The 19,928-nt window shown below is 35.7% G+C and overlaps 1 protein-coding gene across 3 annotated transcripts in view; it reads right to left on the minus strand.

Annotated features, from left to right (window-relative positions):
* LOC121313527 (ceramide transfer protein-like) overlaps nucleotides 1–19,928 on the minus strand; it is a 47,584-nt gene that overhangs the window by 24,279 nt on the left and 3,377 nt on the right. For all 3 annotated transcript variants that reach the window (XM_041246192.1, XM_041246182.1, XM_041246200.1), the window contains exon 3: nucleotides 7,003–7,119. In XM_041246192.1, the coding sequence (XP_041102126.1) occupies nucleotides 7,003–7,119 (117 nt within the window). The remainder of the gene's footprint in view (nucleotides 1–7,002; nucleotides 7,120–19,928) is intronic.

Genomic DNA, 19,928 nt, shown 5'->3' on the forward strand with positions numbered 1-19,928 from the left:
ACTAAAACTTGACCATTTGTCACTAACTGACAACTTGAGTTGTCAACTAATTTTTTGATTGGTAATCCAGTTGCAGAATAGACTACTGCTCTATTTTCAGCAATTCAGTTCAGCCATTGCTGCTGCATTTTTTAATCACCTGATTTCACTCTAAATTATAAGTATGGCTACAGACAAGTAAACGCATGAGGAAACTTTGCAATTGATCGTTTTTTTTTCATGATAGAAAATGTTTCTGGGATGCTAGATGTGCAGAACATAAAAGACTGCAAAAACAAAAGGAGGTGAATATAAGGAAAGAGCAAACATTTTCAGAAAATCACCAGTGGAGGTATAAGACAAACTGAAGAACCCCTGAAATCAGTATTTTGCCATCTTAAAATAACTGTCTGTTTTCCAGTGTGGAACAGCAATTCAGTTGTCCATGTTTTGTGATCAATCTATGTGTAGTGCATCTACAGCCTACTGTAAATCCAAAACACAAAGGAATGGATAATACACAGTACATCTGACACCAGATATAAAATTACAAGCTAAATCATCTAAACTTTACTTCATTTCAGTTCATTTGAGATAAATTTCACCTGCGAAAGCACTGCATTTTTAGGAAATCACTTTGAGATGTTAATTACCATCTCCCCAATGACTGAATATTCATTAATCTGCTTAATACTGTAATCTTTCAGTTAGACATTCATTCATTCATTCATTTATGTTAAGCCTAGAGAAAACACTTAATTGCACAATTTCACAAAGATCTGAATTTGCTTACTTTACACCTACACTGACTTTTCTATAATGTCTATATATTACGAAAACCATACACTGTATTAACAGGACCTTTGTGGTTTAAGAACAAGGGTTCGACAAGTTAAACCAATACAGTCATTTTCTGAATGAGGTTAGCTTCAGTAGTCTATCACAGTACAATAATTGTATGCAATGTTATTTATTTTTAAATCTATAAGACCTGTTCGCATGTGTGAACCCTAAGTCTGGGTGTGTATTAACAGTTTTTTTGTCCTTTGCTATAAAATTCACTTTCAGACACAAACAAGGCAGTATTACTGTCGTTACACCCTACATAATAAAGCAAAGAGCGCAGATACTGTTAGGGCCTCTAGAGGTAGCATGCTACTATTTTATTTTAATCATCTGCAATATAATTACTGGAACTCACAGGTACATAATATCACTTTGCATTAGAAAAAACATATGTCTTTTAGTAATAGCTTTTAAAAATGCTACGTGTGACTCAACACAAAAGCATTTTGAATACAAACTAAATTTGATTGCAATCTATGTTTTCCCTCACAAGAGGGCGATAGAGAAAAGAAAGTCTGCCTAAGAGAGACACTAAAGCAAAGGTTACTATTGGTCAAAACTGAGATTATCTAGATCTTTCCTCCTGGCTTTCAGCTACATAAAAGCACATACTACTTTCACTGTGTTACAGACCAGACCATTCTCCCTGAAGTTAAGCTTATTTTAAGATACATTTTTTCAGAAATATAAAATCATGACACAAACCCTTTACTTAAAAATAAATAAATGAATCCCAACTTTCAGATTATTTACGTTGTTTTCATTTCTTACATTTACTGTAAAAAATAAGAATAATGTAAGAATAATGATCTGAATAAACAAGTGTACAGTAGGACATTGTCACAGACGGTTCTGGCACGTCCCTTTTGTGTGATAAGTCATTAGATCCTTTTGCATGGTGCGTGAAGGCCTCGGTTACAAGGTTGTGCGGTTCTTTGATGGACCCAGATTCAGTTAAAATGTGTTTGCCCACTGATGATGGGAATGAGAATGCAGAGATGGGAGCCCAGCTAACAAGATTGGAGTTTTTGCAGGTATTATTCTTTTAAAGACTGTCACAGCTAATGGAAGCAGGATGATATTGGTATAGAAATTGAACATTTGTGAAACTACAACAAATATTCTAATGACTGCAATGTGTTTTAAAGAATATAAAACCAGTGGAAAATATTACTAGCAGATCTGTGCAAGGCCTGTTGTGGTGTTCGCAGACACACTTCGATCTGAGCCAGGAGGAGAATTTGAATCTTACTAGGAACAAGCTGACTTATTAGATATGGATTGGATGCTGCAGAATGAAATGCATTGCTAATAGTAATGTTGTAGGATTCTGTATTTTGTATCATTTTTGATTAAGTCTGTGTAAGGTCTGAAAAAGAGCGCTCCTGGTATCAAAAGGTCAGGACAACCTGCTGAAAGTTCCAAACCTTCCTCATCAGGCAAAAACATTTTTTTTTTTAAATTAGACTCAAAGCCTCAAAACATTCTGATCCAGAGAGAGTAGAATGGCAACAGAGTTAATATGCACTGGCTTAAGGTCACGCTGACCAGAAAACACCTCTTATTTAAGAGCTGCTGGTGCAGAAGCCTGTAACCTTGGCAGAAGCAGACATCTCATTGAATTAGCTTGAAAATGAAGCCATCATTTTTAAAGAAACAAAACATAGAGGCTAGGTATTGCAAATTAGCAAAAAGAAAAAAGTAACCCTTTCTAGACAGAATAAATGTTTAAAACTAAAAAAAAAATGTTATACCTACTTGATTTTATTTGATTGTGTTGCTACTAAGCAGAGGTTTTAAATTTAAAAAAGTATTCTGCTCTAATAGTGACAAAACTCTCTGAAAAGAAATAATGTGTTTTAAGTTAATGGATCAGAACATTAAAACAAGTGCTTTTGCTTGTTTAAGGCTCTACTGTAATACAAATAGACTGTAAAAGCAGGAGCGAGCATTTAATTTAACCAATTTAAGGATTTGTTCAGTTTCTGTCTTCAACTAAACAAAAATTATTTTAGACATTACAATATCAAACTAAATATAAGTGTTTAGTTTATATACAGGTTTTAATGCAATAAAAACAAACAAAGGAACTGTTAAGTATGAAATAAGAGAATATAGTGCAGACTATATTTAATAACTTCAGTATATAGTGAACCGATTGAAGGAAAATAATTTTCTGACCTTGTCCTTACCTGCCTGTAGTAAAAGCAGTGGACTTATCCAATTATGATTTTTCAGTTTTGTATTTTTAATATTAACTTTTGTCCCCTCTAAAGTGTGGAGTATGGTGTGTATATACGTGGAAAAAAATTCTCATTTAAAAGCATGAAACTCTAAGGTACTGACACAACAAAATGTGAAAAAAAAGTTCAAAGGGGGTGTAGACTTTCTATAAGCACTGTGTGTGTGTGTATATATATATATATATATATATATATATATATATATATATATATATATATATATATATACACACACACACACACACACACACTGTTATATAAATAAAAAGAATGTGCAATTCTCACGATATGAATTTTAAAAAGTGAAAAGTTATCTATTCTTAAAGTGATCAAAGCAAGATGCATTTGTTCTCTCATTTATTTTTCAGGTTTTTTTTTTTTAATCCTGATTTACCATATCCTTACCCTCGAAGAGGTCAAAAAATACTTTGATTTCCAAAATCCTTACTTAAGAAGGTGAATGTCAGTTGCTTCCGTAGCCTTGGTTACACAGCAGTGATGCCAATGTCATGCTTGGCCATGGCAGATTAAGATCTACATTATCACTGCATGCCCTTGAGTAGTTCAGTTGGCACACTTCCTTGTCTGTAATGGTTGGGCTTGATTCAATCAGTATTGTTTTGCTTTTTTTGTAAGACCAACAGGAAGTCCTATAGAGATATACAGTGCCGACTGTACCTGGATAACATGCAGATGGCAGTGCTAAAAACCTCTGGCAAGCAGCACCAGTACTATAGTACATATACATTTGACTATTGGGAGTTGCATTAAGGCACTGTTTAATGTGAAGTCTTGCACTTTAACCTCTTGCCTCCAATATATACAGAACATGTGTCCCATTTTAATTGTCAGCACCAAATAACTTTAGAGAGTGGTAACTCCATGATAATGAAATAATTTTGTTGTCTTCTACATGCTGTACATATACTGTACTGTATATATACATTTACATATAAATGTAATGCAGGGTGCTCGCTTCTGGACTGCACTTTTGAAAAGGGGGTGGGTGGTACATAGACATAGTTAAAATCACCATTTTCTAACCTAAGAGGAAGTACAGAGGATGGTTTCTTAAAATGAGAAACACCCAGCAAGAAATCACCTCACGTGACTCGCAGCAGAACAATGTTGTAGCTCTCATACAGCATTGGATCGAGAAAAAGGGTGTGTGCAAATTGGCAGTGGACTTGTATTTACAACTATGTGTTGGCATGGATGGGAATAGGAGGGGTATATCAGGAATGTACCAGCTCCCAGTTACCGTAGAATCTGACTTGTATGAAAGTTTCAGAAGTGCTTACAGTGCAGAGGAGCTGCACTGAGCTTGTACTGTCAGTCAGCAAGCACTCAGAGTCCTTGCCTGCCATGTGACTCACTCTTTCCAAGCACATATACAGGCAGTGTAATGAGTGATGAGCATTCCACATTTCACCCGTAATCTCACTGGAAAGGAGTTTCCTAATGATAGGTTAGAAATAAACAGGATTTGTATCATTTGTACGCTGTTTAATACTGTCTTGTAAAAAAAGCTGGCAAAGGTAAAAAGAAACTGTTTGCTCTGAACAGAATAAAGAGAATCAGAAATTGTCAGACCGTGGTTGGCACAGCAAACTGAGAAGATTACAAAGCAAGAGTTGGTTAGCACCAACGAAGACTTGCGGTTTTAACCAGCAAGCTCCTCATCGTATGACCTACACTGCACTCAACTCATTTGTGCATTTAACACAAGAACCAATTGGGACTCACATGTATTCTCTATTGAAAAATCTTTTTTTTTTTTTTTTCAACAAAACTGCATTTTAAAAAAAAATCAGCTAACCCTTTGGACTGATGCATTTACAAAGCTAATGTCCATTACCACATCATTTCTGATTGCCTGACAGCGCCATGTTAAGAAATAATTATGAATGTTAAGCAAATGTGGCAACAGGGAATTACAAATGGTCTTGTCCCTTAAGTGTAATAAGATTACGTTGTCTTCTTCTAAGGGTATCCTTTTCTACTTTAATACACAATAAAATGATGACATGAAAACAATGCACTGCGAAACTTTTTTTTACGTTAAGGGGAAATAAACTGGTTTCTTTTTATACCATACCAAGATTTAATATTGAATGGTTCTTTATACTTGAACAATTTGACATCGAACTTGTTTGTGTTAGAATTTTGACTGGACCATAATAGAGTGACTTTTACAACTCGCTAAGAGGTTGAGCGATTCTCAACACTTTCTCACACCATTGTAGAATAGAGTGTGGTCAGTCTAGTCGGTTAACATATTCTGGGGTCAATCGTAGTCGTATAAGATTTCGATGTCGTCCAAGATTTGGACGCAAGACATTTTACAATGACATATTCTATGTGACTAAACTCTTTCCTAAATCTTACAGTCACAACCAGATAAAGTTTATGTTAATTATCCTTATACCGGACACCACACCAATAAATAATCGAGAGTAACGTGATTTTTTCGTTAAGATGATTTCGACATCACGTCATCTTTTTTACGTTGGTGCAGTAGTAAGTAGACAACATTGTATTCCACGTCATGTTCCAGAGAAACAGACATATCTGCACTGCAGTTCACAATGGAACTAGCCTTGTACCCACAGATACAGTAGTACATTCTCAAGACATATGGATATCCAATAACCAAGGTGGTCCAAGTGTGTTCTGAATCTTTTATATACTGTATTCCAGAGGTCAAAGCAATGCAGCAGTGAAATTATGCATTTTTATTGGAAAACGCTGATCACTGAACTTGATTGCAAAATTCACAGATAACAGCTGCGTCAATCTCAAAGTGTGTGATCTGTATCGTTGGAATTACTAGAGCATAATGTGAATGTGAAACGGTTATTAACTGGCAAGTCTGTAACACATTAATAGACAAACAGAGGAAACTAGTTGAAGCAACGCTGGTAGAAACTTGCTTGTTTTATTTTGAAGATATTATGGTGCTCTGTTTAAACCAAGCTATTATTCCTTGGTTACAGTTATCAACTTGCATTACAAAAAAAATTAATGTGACAAGGGAAATTAAATCCCTTAAGCAAATTGAGAGAGTATTTGCTCAATAAGCTCTTAACAACATGTTCGCAGCAGATGACAGCTAATACTGTATGCCTCCATCATATTTATCAATGTGTTAATGTCATTTTCTACATAAAAGAAGTGATTACACAATTAAGTGACATTTTATGGTGCACAACTGCAGACCCTAAAACAAAGCGCATCAATTAAAAAATAAAAAATATGTTCAGATACCCTTACACCTTTTGATGTTTGTCTTATCCAAATATAAATTAATATTCTTATTTCTATGTATCTTGTATTCTCATGTGCTGACTGCTTTTCTGTAGTGTAAGGAGCACAGGCTTCTGATTTATGAAATAAACCTTTGTTTAGCCATCTGACCAGTCATTACATTGAGAATAGGAAGGAAGGGTGGGCAACAATCTTCTCTTCTCCTCAGTTATTAAATATTTTAGAAAGAGGTTGAGCATGTTTAATTAAGTATCTTTGGAACAAATGGCTACCCTGGTATGGTCACCAGAAGCTAAACTAATTATTTTGGATTATTACACAGTATATGTGTTTAGTTCAACTGATCTGTTTAATTTATTTTTATCAGATGGTTGGACAGTTCCTTTGTAAGTTTGATAAGACTGGGAAAGCTCCAGCGACTAGTTCATTAATGTGTAGATCATATGATGAATCACAAGTCAAACAAACACCCCTGATGACTTTTGATTCATCTGAAAATATTACAAAAGGGGAAAGGAGTATTTCACAAGAGAGATTGGTAAAGTAAATAACGCCACGAGATCTTGAACAAAGGCAATCAATCACTGACTAATATATTTCAGATTACCTATTCTGTTTACCCAATTGTAATTAGGCTGTCACTGTACAGAAATACATAAAAACATACCTTGTGTTGTTCAATAGAGTCTATCCATTGGTGCCTGTGCTCTGGATCTTGAGCACGTAGGTACCAAACACTGTCATTGACACTGATATCAATCCGACACTCATCAAACTCATGGGGCTGTAAGAAAACAAAAAAACAGTATGATTAATAATAATAAAGTACATATTTGTTATTGTAAATGCATGACAGCATTCATGGCAGTATGCATCATATCCTCTAGTTTACATAAATAAACTTACATCAAGTGTGTTCTAAATCAATGTGCGTTTATCCAAGTTAATAACTTACAGATCAAGCTCCCACCCACTACTCATGATAGCTTTACCCTCTTTCAAGCAATCATTATTACTATAGATCTTTACTAATAATTAGCCTTGGCACGATATTTAATTAAACTTTTCCTTTATAAGTAAAATACATAGGCTATATTAAGGTCCACATCATCCCCACAACATAAAAACATTGAACTCAACACATTCCATTTTGATTTCAAGAACAAACTACAATTGTAACTCCTCCATGCAGATTCAAAATCACTAGCGGACTCTTGGGATCCCTACTCCCTACAAAACTCCAGAAATTCTTTGTGGAAAGGTTTTTTTTTCATTTTAACAAGTAGTAGATATATGTTCCTTAGTAGGGTGTGGCCCCTGTCATGAATGCATTACACTTCTATAACACTAAGGGATTGACCAACACCCAGGGATTGCAAATGGGCTAAGTGGCCAGGGAGGATCAATTCTTTTTTAAAACAGTTCTTTAAAACAGTATTAACCTTCTCTAAGCTTTAAATTCTACTTCAACCACAGACTTTAGAAACAGAATATTTCACCTATTTCTTATTACTACACAACCTGTACAGTATATTACAGTAGTTGCATAATAACAATCTTTATTTTGTCTCGCCATCACAGATTTCAATGCTGGACTATGTTTTACATTCCATGAGCTTTACTGCTGTCCTGAACACAATCTTTTTGCTTTATTAGCGATTCACATTTTATATTTAATCTTTTAATATGAAACAATCAAAAAAGTAAAAAAAAAATAGCAGACTTTAGTTGGGGGAAAAAAAATACAATACTTTACAAGTATCCAGGTACTGTAGATGCAGGCCATCAAAACAGATTGAAGAAAATAACCCTACTGTGTAGAACTCTGGAAACCCTGAAAGGAAAACTAACTGTCTTTACAAGCAGACACATGTTTTCAGATCACAGACAACGAAAGATTTTTAGGCCCGAAGCAAATTGCAGACGGTCCACCTATTAGAGGTCAAGCTGTCTGAACCCTTTGAACAGAGAGAACCCTCCAAGGAGGATTAATGTTGTTTTACTCCATGTGCTTTTGTGAGCAATAATACATCAACACAGACAAATTGCACCACTGGGTAAAAGCATCCTCAGATCAACATTTGATTGAATACTAATTCAATTAAATACACTTACTGGATTAATCCAAACTAACAACATGTAAAATGGGTCTTTGAAGATAGCACAGGTGGTCCTTGCAGATGATTTAATAGTGGAAAAATTTGGTGAGGTGGGAGTGATCACTAGAGCAGGGTTCCAAAGAAACTTTTTGCCTTAGGAGCCACACACTATTCTTTTACGAGCTAAAATTATTTCACTCGAAGACCAAATTACAAAGTCAATATTTAACAATATACCTGCAGGCTGTTTTTTTTATTAAACTACCTTATTCCTTTAAATGCAAGTTGATGTTATCATTCACAGCATTTACAATGACTCCAACTGTGTTCTGAAAATGAAGTAAACAAAAAGTTGAGGTGCCTGCATGCGTCCTCTCATGTGAGGTCATATTACTTCCTGAGAAACAGCTTTTGATTTGATGGACAATATAACAAACATGGTTTCCCAAAATATAATACAACTGTTTCCCTGAGCCATAATGATAAACAGGAAATGTTTTATTTCTTTTATCAGCAACGCACACCCACAGGAAACTGGAAAATAACAAACTTTCTCTGCGATTTGTTTTGACATTTGCCCACCAAGGCTAGAATTGGTTAAAACTAAGTTGAACAGTACTGTTTAACCTTGACTGAATAACAATGCGACGTTTCACTGACCAATGATAAAAATACAAGCAGTACAGTGCATGTGTTAACAGCAGGGCATAGTGATAGTCCCTAACTTATGTGCAACATAAAAAAAAAAAAAAAGTATGTTCAAAAACAGTCAATGACAACAACAGATCCTGTGCTGAAGCTTTTCAAGACTGCTGGACAGCAGTACATAGTACAGCTCATGTTATCTGGGTAAAAATTGAGTAAGGCATTCCAACTGTTTTTAATCATTAATCCCAAGACAAAAATGAAATGAGATAAGAAAATGTATTTATAAAAACATGCACAGTATTACTTCAGTTCAATAAGGCAGCCCAGTGGCATGGATATTTTTTAATGCTTCAATGCACATTTAACTAACTGTTGATTCAATGTAGATACAGGCATTCAAAATAAAACATAACGTAATCCTTCAAATTTAAAGGACGCACTTTTTGAACCATTTTTTTCTTCTCAAAAATAGCCTCTGTCTTAAATTCGAGTGCAGTGTAGTGCTGCGTTTATTAATATCATCAACAAAAGACATGACTGCCCGAGTACACAAGCAGCAACATGACTGACTGCAGAGAAAAGACAAAGACGTCACTGCCCGAACACACAAGCAGCAACGTGACTTACTGCAGAGAAAAGACGAACCAAAACGTTACTGCCTGATCTCGAATCATCCATGACATCCAGGCAGCCATTTTCAAACAAGCGTCATTAGTATCATGAGGAATTCAGAGAGAAGCTTTTACAATTTCCGTGTTTCTAACAAACAATACCAACTTGGACACATCATAAACGCTGATCAGACTCCCTTATTTTTCGACATGCCAAGCAGCACCACAGTTGACAAATTGGGAGAAGAACAGGTATGTGTAATCTCCATATGAGTATGTTATGTTATGACAGTGCAGTCAATGCTGTGTTGGTTGTTGGTTTACTGGTTGCTTGATGTAGTGGAGTGTTGTGTCGTGCTTGCTATTGCCGGGATGTGTGATGCCACAAGTGAGTGAGTAGTATGTATGACAGAGGCGCCATCTTAAGTATTATACAGTACGCAGTACAATAAACAAGCGCCGTGATTAATCTACAATAACACTGTTGTGTCAGTTTTGTACGATACAACAGCATAATTGAGGCTGCATCTTTGTAAACGCATATTTATTTGAGGTTTTATTTTTTCCTCAAATTGAGGGTGATAAATTTGAAAGTGTATTACAGTAAATCGAAGGAATACAATATTTACTTGATCTCATTATCACTATACTACAGGAAGTTCCCTGGATAATTTCTTCTTTTTATTTTAGTTGTATTTATTTATTTTAATAGTACCTGTCCCTAATACAGCAAAGTATAGAACACAAAACTGAGATTATTTTTGGTACTGTAACCATAAAACACTGTCTCTTGTATACAGGGCATCATACTGAACAATGCTGTACACTACAAAAAAAAACACCCGCTTCCACGTTTGGCTTTCTTTTAAGTTTACTGTTAAAATAACAATTTATACCATAAGGAAAGCCCTCAGATATTGTACAACTGCAATAAGTAAAAATGGTCTGGGGACTTCAGAACTTATCAAAACTTTCAATTACAGGATGAGCGCAATCATATGCATAACTTAGTTTGCAAAAAGCTTTAAAAAAAAAAAAAAAAAATGAAATAAAAAATATTGATGAAAAAGACAGCTGACTTCCCCCACCCTATTTTGTTGGATGATGCCGAGAAGGGCAAACAAGCTCTCAGAGCACCTTTAAATCCACAGCTCTGTGGGCAGAAAGGATTTTTTTCCCCTTTTGCTTGTCACTTCGTCATGCAAGCATTCAAAAGGACATTAAAACATAAAAAATTAAACAGTGTGTTAAGTGGCTCAAGGTAACAGCATACAGCACACACAAGAGGATTTGCCTTTGTTAGCTGGGAAATGGGAATTATGTGAGCTGTATTCATACTCTGCCAGCAAATCTGAATACAACAAACATGACTTTCGTCAAAGAGAGAACTGAAAGGACATGCACATAGTTTAGCAAAAACAACAAAGGATAACGCTCCTCCTGGAGAGAAGGAAACAGCTTTTTCAAGGGGTCCTGGGAGCTAATATTTCCTGCCACACTTTCTCATCCATTCCAAGAAATGACATCCTGCCTCCTAACATCTTGACCTGCAGATAAGGAAGAAGCAAGCACAGAGGCGCAAACCTCCTCACAAGTACAGGAGATGCTTCCTGGATATCAAGGTCCAAAAGAAGAATCAAGCAAACAAAACAGAATTATTCTCTCACCTGTGTGCTAATTGTGTTATTTGATTTCCAGTTCTTCCAGTTTTTGTTTATGTTTTTCATTACATCCTATCCTTTAAAAGTTTGAGCTCAGCATGGTTCATAGCAATAGGCCTATGTTCTCTACTAAAAGACAATTACAAGATGCCTCAGCAGTTAGTTCACAACAGTGACTTTTTGTATCAACAACGTGAGGTAGGTGAGTGAGGCTAATCTGATTATTAGTCTCACTTTCAACACCTGTGTGAGCTTCCCTATAATGAAAAAAAAAAAAAAAAACACAGACTCATTGCATCCTGTTAGCATCAGCAATGAACTCAGCTTGCCCATCACAACACAATCTGAAAAGCAAGCACAGGGAGTGAAGGAGCCTGCCCAGGGCTTGAATTTCATTTTTGTTTGTTGGGGGGGGGGGGGGGGGGGGGGATTTCCCCCCTATGCTGCAGCCAATGGGGGGGGGGTAGCAAAAAAAGGTACTTTTGCATATAAAAACTACATACATCATTCACATTGGTGTTTACTGAATCATCGTTCACACTAAGAGACAGCACTCTCCATTGCCTCATGTGAAGTTTTTGGTGCTTTTCTTCTTAACCAGCACTCCATTTCATTTCTTTTTTTTTTTTTTTTTTTTTTTTTAACTCTTTACACGCAGCCCTGTTTCCACCTGTTTTTCACGGATTTAATTTATGTATTTTAACTACTGGATAGTACTGCATGCATGCAACATATCAAATGAAAGGTCACAAAATGTCCTTTCATACTATGTAAGCTGCACATACTATGTAAGTTGCAAGGCATACTATATGTGGTAGAGATGAGAATATATGTTTTTTTAAAAAAAAAAAAAAAAAAAAGTAAGTTTTTCCAAAATAATCATGTTTGGTCAATGCTATAGATATTGTAATCATAGATGGCAATAAAAAAAACAAAAAACTGCACCACTGAACCTCAATATGAAATGAATATGGGGGGGAAGCTGAGCAACGATACCCCCCTTTCAGTCTAGCTGCTACAATGACGGAGCCATAGACTCAGAACAAAACTTAAGTTTGAACTCTGTCACATGACGAGAAGCTTAACTTCAGGAGATCGTATTTCCGGCTAGGAGTACCGCATAGACACACTGAATAGCTGTCCTTACAAAGGTAACACGCAATTCTCCTGTCAGGACACTGGGGATGTACTCGAATGATTAGCGAATAAACAGAAAGCAACTTTCCACCACAAGAACAAATGCAGCTTTGTTAACTAAGCCCTGTCTCACTCACTCAAGTTCTGAAACAGGAAACCATGTGCATTATCTTATGAATACAATTACTGGGTTCACTTTTACATTTGTAGTTCCTGTTCCTTTCTGCCAGTTCATGCTTTATAGTTTGACAGTCATGGCGCATTAGCACTGCAGTCGGGTCAGGAGACCTGCCCACTCCATCTGCAATCCTACAAGCATTCTCTGGGCTTTCCAGAAAGTTGAATTACACCCAACACAGCTTATTGGGTGGGAACAGGTATCCAGTAAATAAGCAAAATAACCATAATAAAAGCACCCGTTTTATTAAACACATCATCATTAACACTTTAAGCAAAGAGATGAAGAATTGTTGGGATACACACATTTTTGTTTTAATAGGCAGTGAATGAAACAGGCTGCCATGGTTTTTATTAAGGACTTACAATTCCATTAACTGCCTTACAGAAGTGTTATTTTAAGACAGTGTATTGTGTGACTTTTGGAAAAGACTATCCATTGTCATCTTGTGCAACTGTACTCTGTTTATTTTGCATTTCCAAATTTAACCACAGAGTTTGAAAGCATCAAAAGCTTTTCAATATACAACCGTTTCCTGTTCCTAGGGAAAAAGGCTAACACTTGGCAAGATTACGAGTCACACCTAAAGCTATTGTGTTTCTATTGTACACACCAATCAATCCTTCAAGGCAGTCACTCCAAGGTTCAGTTTCAACACTTATTTTTCACATGGTCCATTCCAGTGGTATCAAAACATACTAGTTACCTTCACCTTTAAAAAAATACAACCTGTTGCAGCAGGTACCATGACAGAAAGACATCTAGGGCATGACATTCACAGCAGGGGGCCCAGGTAGACAGAATGTGCTACAGTAATAGTTTCCACTTGAGATGCTGGTTAATACTTTACTCAAGGTTTCACTTAACTCTACAGGAATATAATTAGGGCTTCTAGTTTTCGGGTTTTATTTTTGATCACGTGATGTCCCTTTAAACATATTTTGAGCCGATTCGCTTTCTTAAACACTAGTTACAAAAATAAGTTGTTCCTTTTTACCCTCATATCTTGATTGAGTTAACAAACGACGTGCATTGATCTCAGCTGATTCTATTTGAACCTGCATTCCGTTCTGTCTCTAATCACCTAATTCAGCTTATTAATTTCCACTCTGTTAGTTTCTGGTAGCGCATCGCATATTTAAACAATCTGTTATTCAGTTAAGCCTTAACAACTATTAATTAAGATTTAAAGGGAGGGAGAGAGATGGAAAATACAAACCAAAAACTAGAAGCCCTGAATAAAATACATTACAACATGTTGATGGAAAATAGTTTTTTTGTTGTTTTTTTTTTTTTGGGGGGGGGGGGGGGGGGGGGGGGGGGGGGGGGGGGGTTTTTTTTTTCTCATGGGTTAGGCCTATGTGTCTTTATTTGCATGGACACAGTTGCCCTGTCACCATTCTCTCAATAATATGCGATTTATCTATCATCAACCACGAATGGAGGGAACAGCTCCTCAGTATTTGGTCAACCTGAGTTAAAATGATATGCAAATGTCCTGTAAGAGCTGTACAGTCTGTTCCTCAGTAGGCAGCACGAATGAGACCAGCTTTGTGCACCATATACAGTTAAACTGGTGCATAATAATATATTGTGCAGGAAGGTTACCCAATATTCCAGTTCTCTTCTCAATGTGTTACCACCAGTGTTGGGGAAGATGTTTTTTATTTAGTTTTTAAATCGTCCTTTGTGATCCGGGAGTAGTGACAGGAGGTATCCATGCCAAATTTGCAGTACCGTTTCATAGTGGCAAGAAAGATGTTGGTTGCATTTTAAATAACTGGACAGCGGCATAAAAAGGACACTCGATCCCCAGGCAGTGAATTCCTGTTAATTTTCATTTTTTTTCCTTTTCTTTTTCTATGTCCAGAAGCTGTGCTTCAGTAAGTTTGATGCCAGCTGCATTACTTTTTTTTCACTACTTGAATAAGTGTTGGTATCTGATTCAGACATCCAAAATCTCATCTACAGTTTGGTTTCCCACAAGATCAAAATTGATTTTTATTGCAAATTTAAATATGGATACCGTTTTTTCAATATGATATATTAAATGTGGTTAGTCATGTTTATTAATTTAAATTTAAAAATGGCTAGTTTTTTTTTTTTTTTTTTTTGCAAAATTCTATTGGCGTATGGATATCTACAAGTGATTCGCCCCTTTTTGAAAAAAAGTTTCAACCCATGGGAATATGCTGTAATATTCACATCCCCATGTGACCTGTTTTGACTAATCAGGATAGAATATTTATAAGTTCATATAAGTTTTTGTTACTCCACTTAAGTGGAATAACATGCTTCCTGGGACCAGTGGTGTGCTGCTGAAATTGAGGACAGAACTGCGTTTTTGTAGCTCAAACAATATTGCCAATACTGAAGTCATTTCACATTTCTATTGTTGTTTTGATTTGGACCCAGATTTCCTTAAGAACAAATTTAGTCAAGAAATACCAATTACCACCTGTGTCTGACTTATCCAAACAGCCTGTAGCCCCTTCATTAAACACCTGTAACAGGGGGAAACAACAGACAGGCTGCAAATTGACAGACTGAGCTCAAGGTTCGATCTAAAAAGACAGCTGTGAAGAGTCTATAAACAGGGTCCGGCGTTTATCTGCGTCAAAGCAGTCTGTTGAAAATGAAAGTAAAACATCAACCAGGTAAAAACTCCTGAATTCAATGATTTAATATTAAAAAAAAGTTTTACAAATGTTATTGCCGTTGATTTTTTAAAATATACTTGTGGCATCAGGGGTGTGCAATTCATATCGCCCGACGCCTGGGACAACAAGTTTTGCCATTATACTTTGCTATTTATTACTGTACTACAAGATTATTTTTTAAATATAACATAGCACGTCCAATATTTTATGTAATAATAATAATAATAATAATAATAATAATAATAATAATAATAATAATAATAATAATATTTTGCATGCTACAAACTCTGAAAAAGTGATTCAAATGATTGCTAGTAACTATGATGCAACCACGTAAATAAAGTCAAGTCTTATTTGGTATTTCAGATTCATTTTGGTGAATTTACTATTTACTGTATCTTGAACTGACTTGTTTTAAAGCTTGAAAAAATATAGTAAGTTAATGCTTAGCAGATCGTCAGTCAGAAAGTGTGACAATAGAAAATAGCATTCTTTTTTTTTTTTCAATTATTTCTAATGTAGGGTTGATGAACAGACCGAGCTAAATCTAGGAATGACAAACAAGCAAGAGTATGTATGCACTACACTGCGGTGGTAGAAAGAAGGCAGCTGCAAGAGAAAATAAAAGGTGCCAAGTTCCTGGCAGCGATGGCAGATGATTCAACCAATAGCGCTGTCATGGAAGAGGAGCTAGTATATGTGTGATTCTGCCAGAAAGGGCTGGTGACTGTGCAGTTTGTACGCATGCAGTCTGTGGAGAGGGCAGATGCCCTACATATCTCAGAAGCTATATCTGCACTCATGAAGCAGATTGTTTCAGACCCTGTTGAGACTGCTCATAAATGTTGCTTTTTTTTGCATTTTATTTTTCTGTTGTCGCCCTGTGGACTTTTCCATCCACTAGCCATGGTGACTAGTGCATGGAAAAGTTAATTTCAAGCCGCTTACTTTGGTTTCAAAGAAACCCAAAAATGGCTGGCAAGCGAGCCTGTGGCAAGGCACAGTAATCTTTTAAATGTAATGTATTATATACATGTTTTGTAATTTAGCAAATAACTGATACTGCTTTATCTGAAGTTTACTGTTTAGAAGCATTTCGAGACAAACTGGCAAAACAGGTAATGATTTTTTTTTTTTTTTCAATTTTAGTTTTGCTAACCTAGTTTGCCATTTACCACATTAATATTTTTTTTAGATTTAAATGCTATATACTAGATTTGAACAGAAGCGATATTAGTTATTTATTGGACATGCATAATCCATTGATTTGTGAAAGCATTAAAAACATGAAGATTGACAAACGTTTATAATGACAGAAATTAAATGCTTATATATGAGATTATCTGTACAATATTTTACTATTATTTAAAAACAAAATAGACTGTAAATCTCAGCAATGTGTTTATGTATTAATTCATTTATGTATTTATTTTCTTCAGTGAGAGTAATGCAGGCAAAGAATGTTGCCCTCCCAAAAATAAATAAATAAAAGCCATCAGGGTATGAAACCAGGATGACCCTGCTGCAGCAGTGTTCCAGTCAGCCATCATGGGACAAGATGTCAGAGGAGGAAAAATAGCTGTAAAATGTTGTATACTGTTTAAAAAATAGAAAAGAACAAAAGAAAATACACATCGTCTTTGCAAAATTGGAGCCTACTGTAAATAGTGCGTGCATTTTGGTACAAAAACACAGACACCTGACAGGTTATACACAAGTCCTTTAAAAATCTGGGTTCAGAGGTTACAAAACTGAAAGAACGTTAGAAAAATCAGAATTCCACAAAGCAGAAGCAATTAGTTGGCAATGATTTCATATCTGTGATGCAACAAACTAAAACACCTGTACATCAGGAGTTGGATTCAGCTTATAGAGTAGGAAAAAACAGCAATTTTTTTACTTAAATAACTCCAACTATTGTTTTTTATAGTTGTACTCTTGCTATGTTACTTAAAATTGACTACAAATGTGTTCTAAACTGCACTGAAAGGAACATTTCCTTAAAGTACATTATAAATTTGTTGAGGTAAGGTGGGGTCACAGGGAACCTTTTGTGTATCTGGAAGAATTTAGTGAACCAGTCAGACTACAAGGCTAGATCCACCCCTGTTAATCACCAATTGATTGATTGTATTCACTGTTAAATAAAACAACTAAAATGCTCAAGTTATATTCTACTTTTTTGTGTGTTTTTTGTGACAGGGAGGCAAATAGATTTTTCAAGGTTTTTTTTTTTTTTTTTTTTCAAGGTTTTTATTCGCCTTAGGAGAATTACCTTACATACACCACTCACCCTCGTCAGGGGAGGTGCTCTACTGGGACATCCTCCTGTGGCAAATAAACTGTACCACAAACGATCATTCAGTATCCTCTATATATGGATAACCAAAGTAGGTTACCCAGTGTCACGCAAATACATTTCTTCTCAGTAGTAGATATTAAGTAGCTTAAAATGGTGATGTGGTACCTTGTGTAAACAAAGATGCAACTTTGACTGCAAGGACTGCCATGTTGTGCCTGTCTATACAGATTTCACACACACTCTGCTAAGCACTCTCTCTGTTTATAAAGAACATACATTTTCTCCCCTGATGTTTTCAATTTTACTAGTAGGACAGAATAAAAGTGCTGCAGTGCACCCTAGCACCAGGAGGCACAAAAGCTAAAGAAGGAAGGCCAACAACTACTTTTCATACAATAACAACCATACCCCTTTTATATTAAATTCTGTTTTTTGACAGTCTTAAAATGTAGCCATTCTTTTTTCGGGAGACATGTGCTAAAAACTCATCTAGAGTTGGAAAGTTTGTAGTTAATCTTTACAGAATGCAAGAAACAAATCAGAGTCACAGGGCTCCTTTCTCCCTCACTTCATATTTAAAGATTTTAAGTTTGCAATGTTTCTATGTTTAAGGAAAAGGTTGTTATAATTATTATTATTATTATTATTATTATTATTATTATTATTATTATTATGCTTGTCAGGTCCCTGCTTAAACAGTGTATAGTGATGCTGTTTACAGAACATTACAGGACTCACAGTCACATATAACGGCTCTATGAACATACTCTGCTGAAAGCCAGCCCAGTGAGTTCAATGTTAATTTAAAAGTGATCTCCAATTCTCTTCAATTTGTCTGCTGTCAAATTTGAAACTGTTTGGTTAATATGCATGCATGTTTTCATATGAGTAAGTGTTAACTACAAGTACAAACGTGTCCCAAGACAGAGACAACATTTACTGAAGACAAAGGTTTATTTCACAATATTTTACTTCTCTGTGCACTGCTGTAAGGCACTGTTAGGCTGAAATAATTATGACTCAGACAAGCCTCCCACACGACTGAGGACAAACTGTTCATCATAGTAACATTTTATACTTGACTCTTGAAAATAATGGAGACTTAATCAACTATTTAAGTACTTAACTTTCCCGTTACTCCCAGTGCCTACACAATTATCAGAGTGAAAAAAGGTTACTTTTATACCACGTTATCTTATTAAAGGAACGTACCTGGATAAATGTGGGTTTGTTAAATGCAAACAGATAGTACACAACTTCAAAAAGTGTCTGTCACCAGCATCTGGCCTTTCATTTAAAAAGATAAATAAATCAATACAAATCTGCCTTTCACTATGACAGGTTGAACTCCCTCACCCTCCACCACAAACAAACCTGACAGCCGAAACACAACCCCACAGATGCAAAGAGCGGAGAATGAAAAACGAGGAACCTCTATACAAATCTACATTGCCACTAATCCAGTTCAATGAAAGAATTATTTTACTATAAAACCTTTAAGAACAAAAACTCTTACGAGTTTTAAAAGGCAAAGCAAACGTGTCACATTAAACTCTAGCGTTAATGTGTAAACGGTGTCAAGCTCCTCACACTCTGCAGTCAACACAGCACATGTACCAATCTACCAGGAGGGGTATCTTGTAAAACTTAAAAAATAAAATAAAAAATAAAAGGATTTGATTTCAGAAACCATCAACATAATGCTGCTTTTAATTTAAATCCAGCCATAATTATAACAATGCTTGTAAACAGTGAAATAACATACGATAAAACACAAAGACAATTTTACACAGCTGAATTGATTATGCAAAAAGTGACATTAAAAGCCTAGTCAATTTAAATGGATTTATTTAAAATGAACAATAATTGATCGCTTTAAATCTCTTTAGATAAGTAGTACAAAATAATTTTGGTTAAAAGCTTGAAGTGTGTGAGAAGATGGGACATTCAAAAGATTAACCCTATTCGCTATGTGATCTGAAGCCTGCCCTGGATGATGGGAAAGCAAATCAAACTGCAGTTTCTGCTATAACAATAAGGGCATTGAGATTTAAAGTAGTCGCCCAAAACAAATAACTCTCCACTTTTCTTATTGGTTCTGACTGTGCCAGGCAGTGATGCACAATGGCATAACACCGACTCGATTAAATCAACCAAACCACTGTGTCCTCTAGCAGTTCTACCTAGTCGTCTGCAATGACAGCTATAGACAGCTCACAGTTTAAAGAAACAGTTAATTAAACACCATACCCAGAGTTGGAAAAAATACGCTCATTCCATAGCGGTTTGATAAATTC

Source organism: Polyodon spathula, chromosome 1 (assembly GCF_017654505.1).
Source record: "Polyodon spathula isolate WHYD16114869_AA chromosome 1, ASM1765450v1, whole genome shotgun sequence".
In the NCBI taxonomy this organism is placed as follows: domain Eukaryota; kingdom Metazoa; phylum Chordata; class Actinopteri; order Acipenseriformes; family Polyodontidae; genus Polyodon; species Polyodon spathula.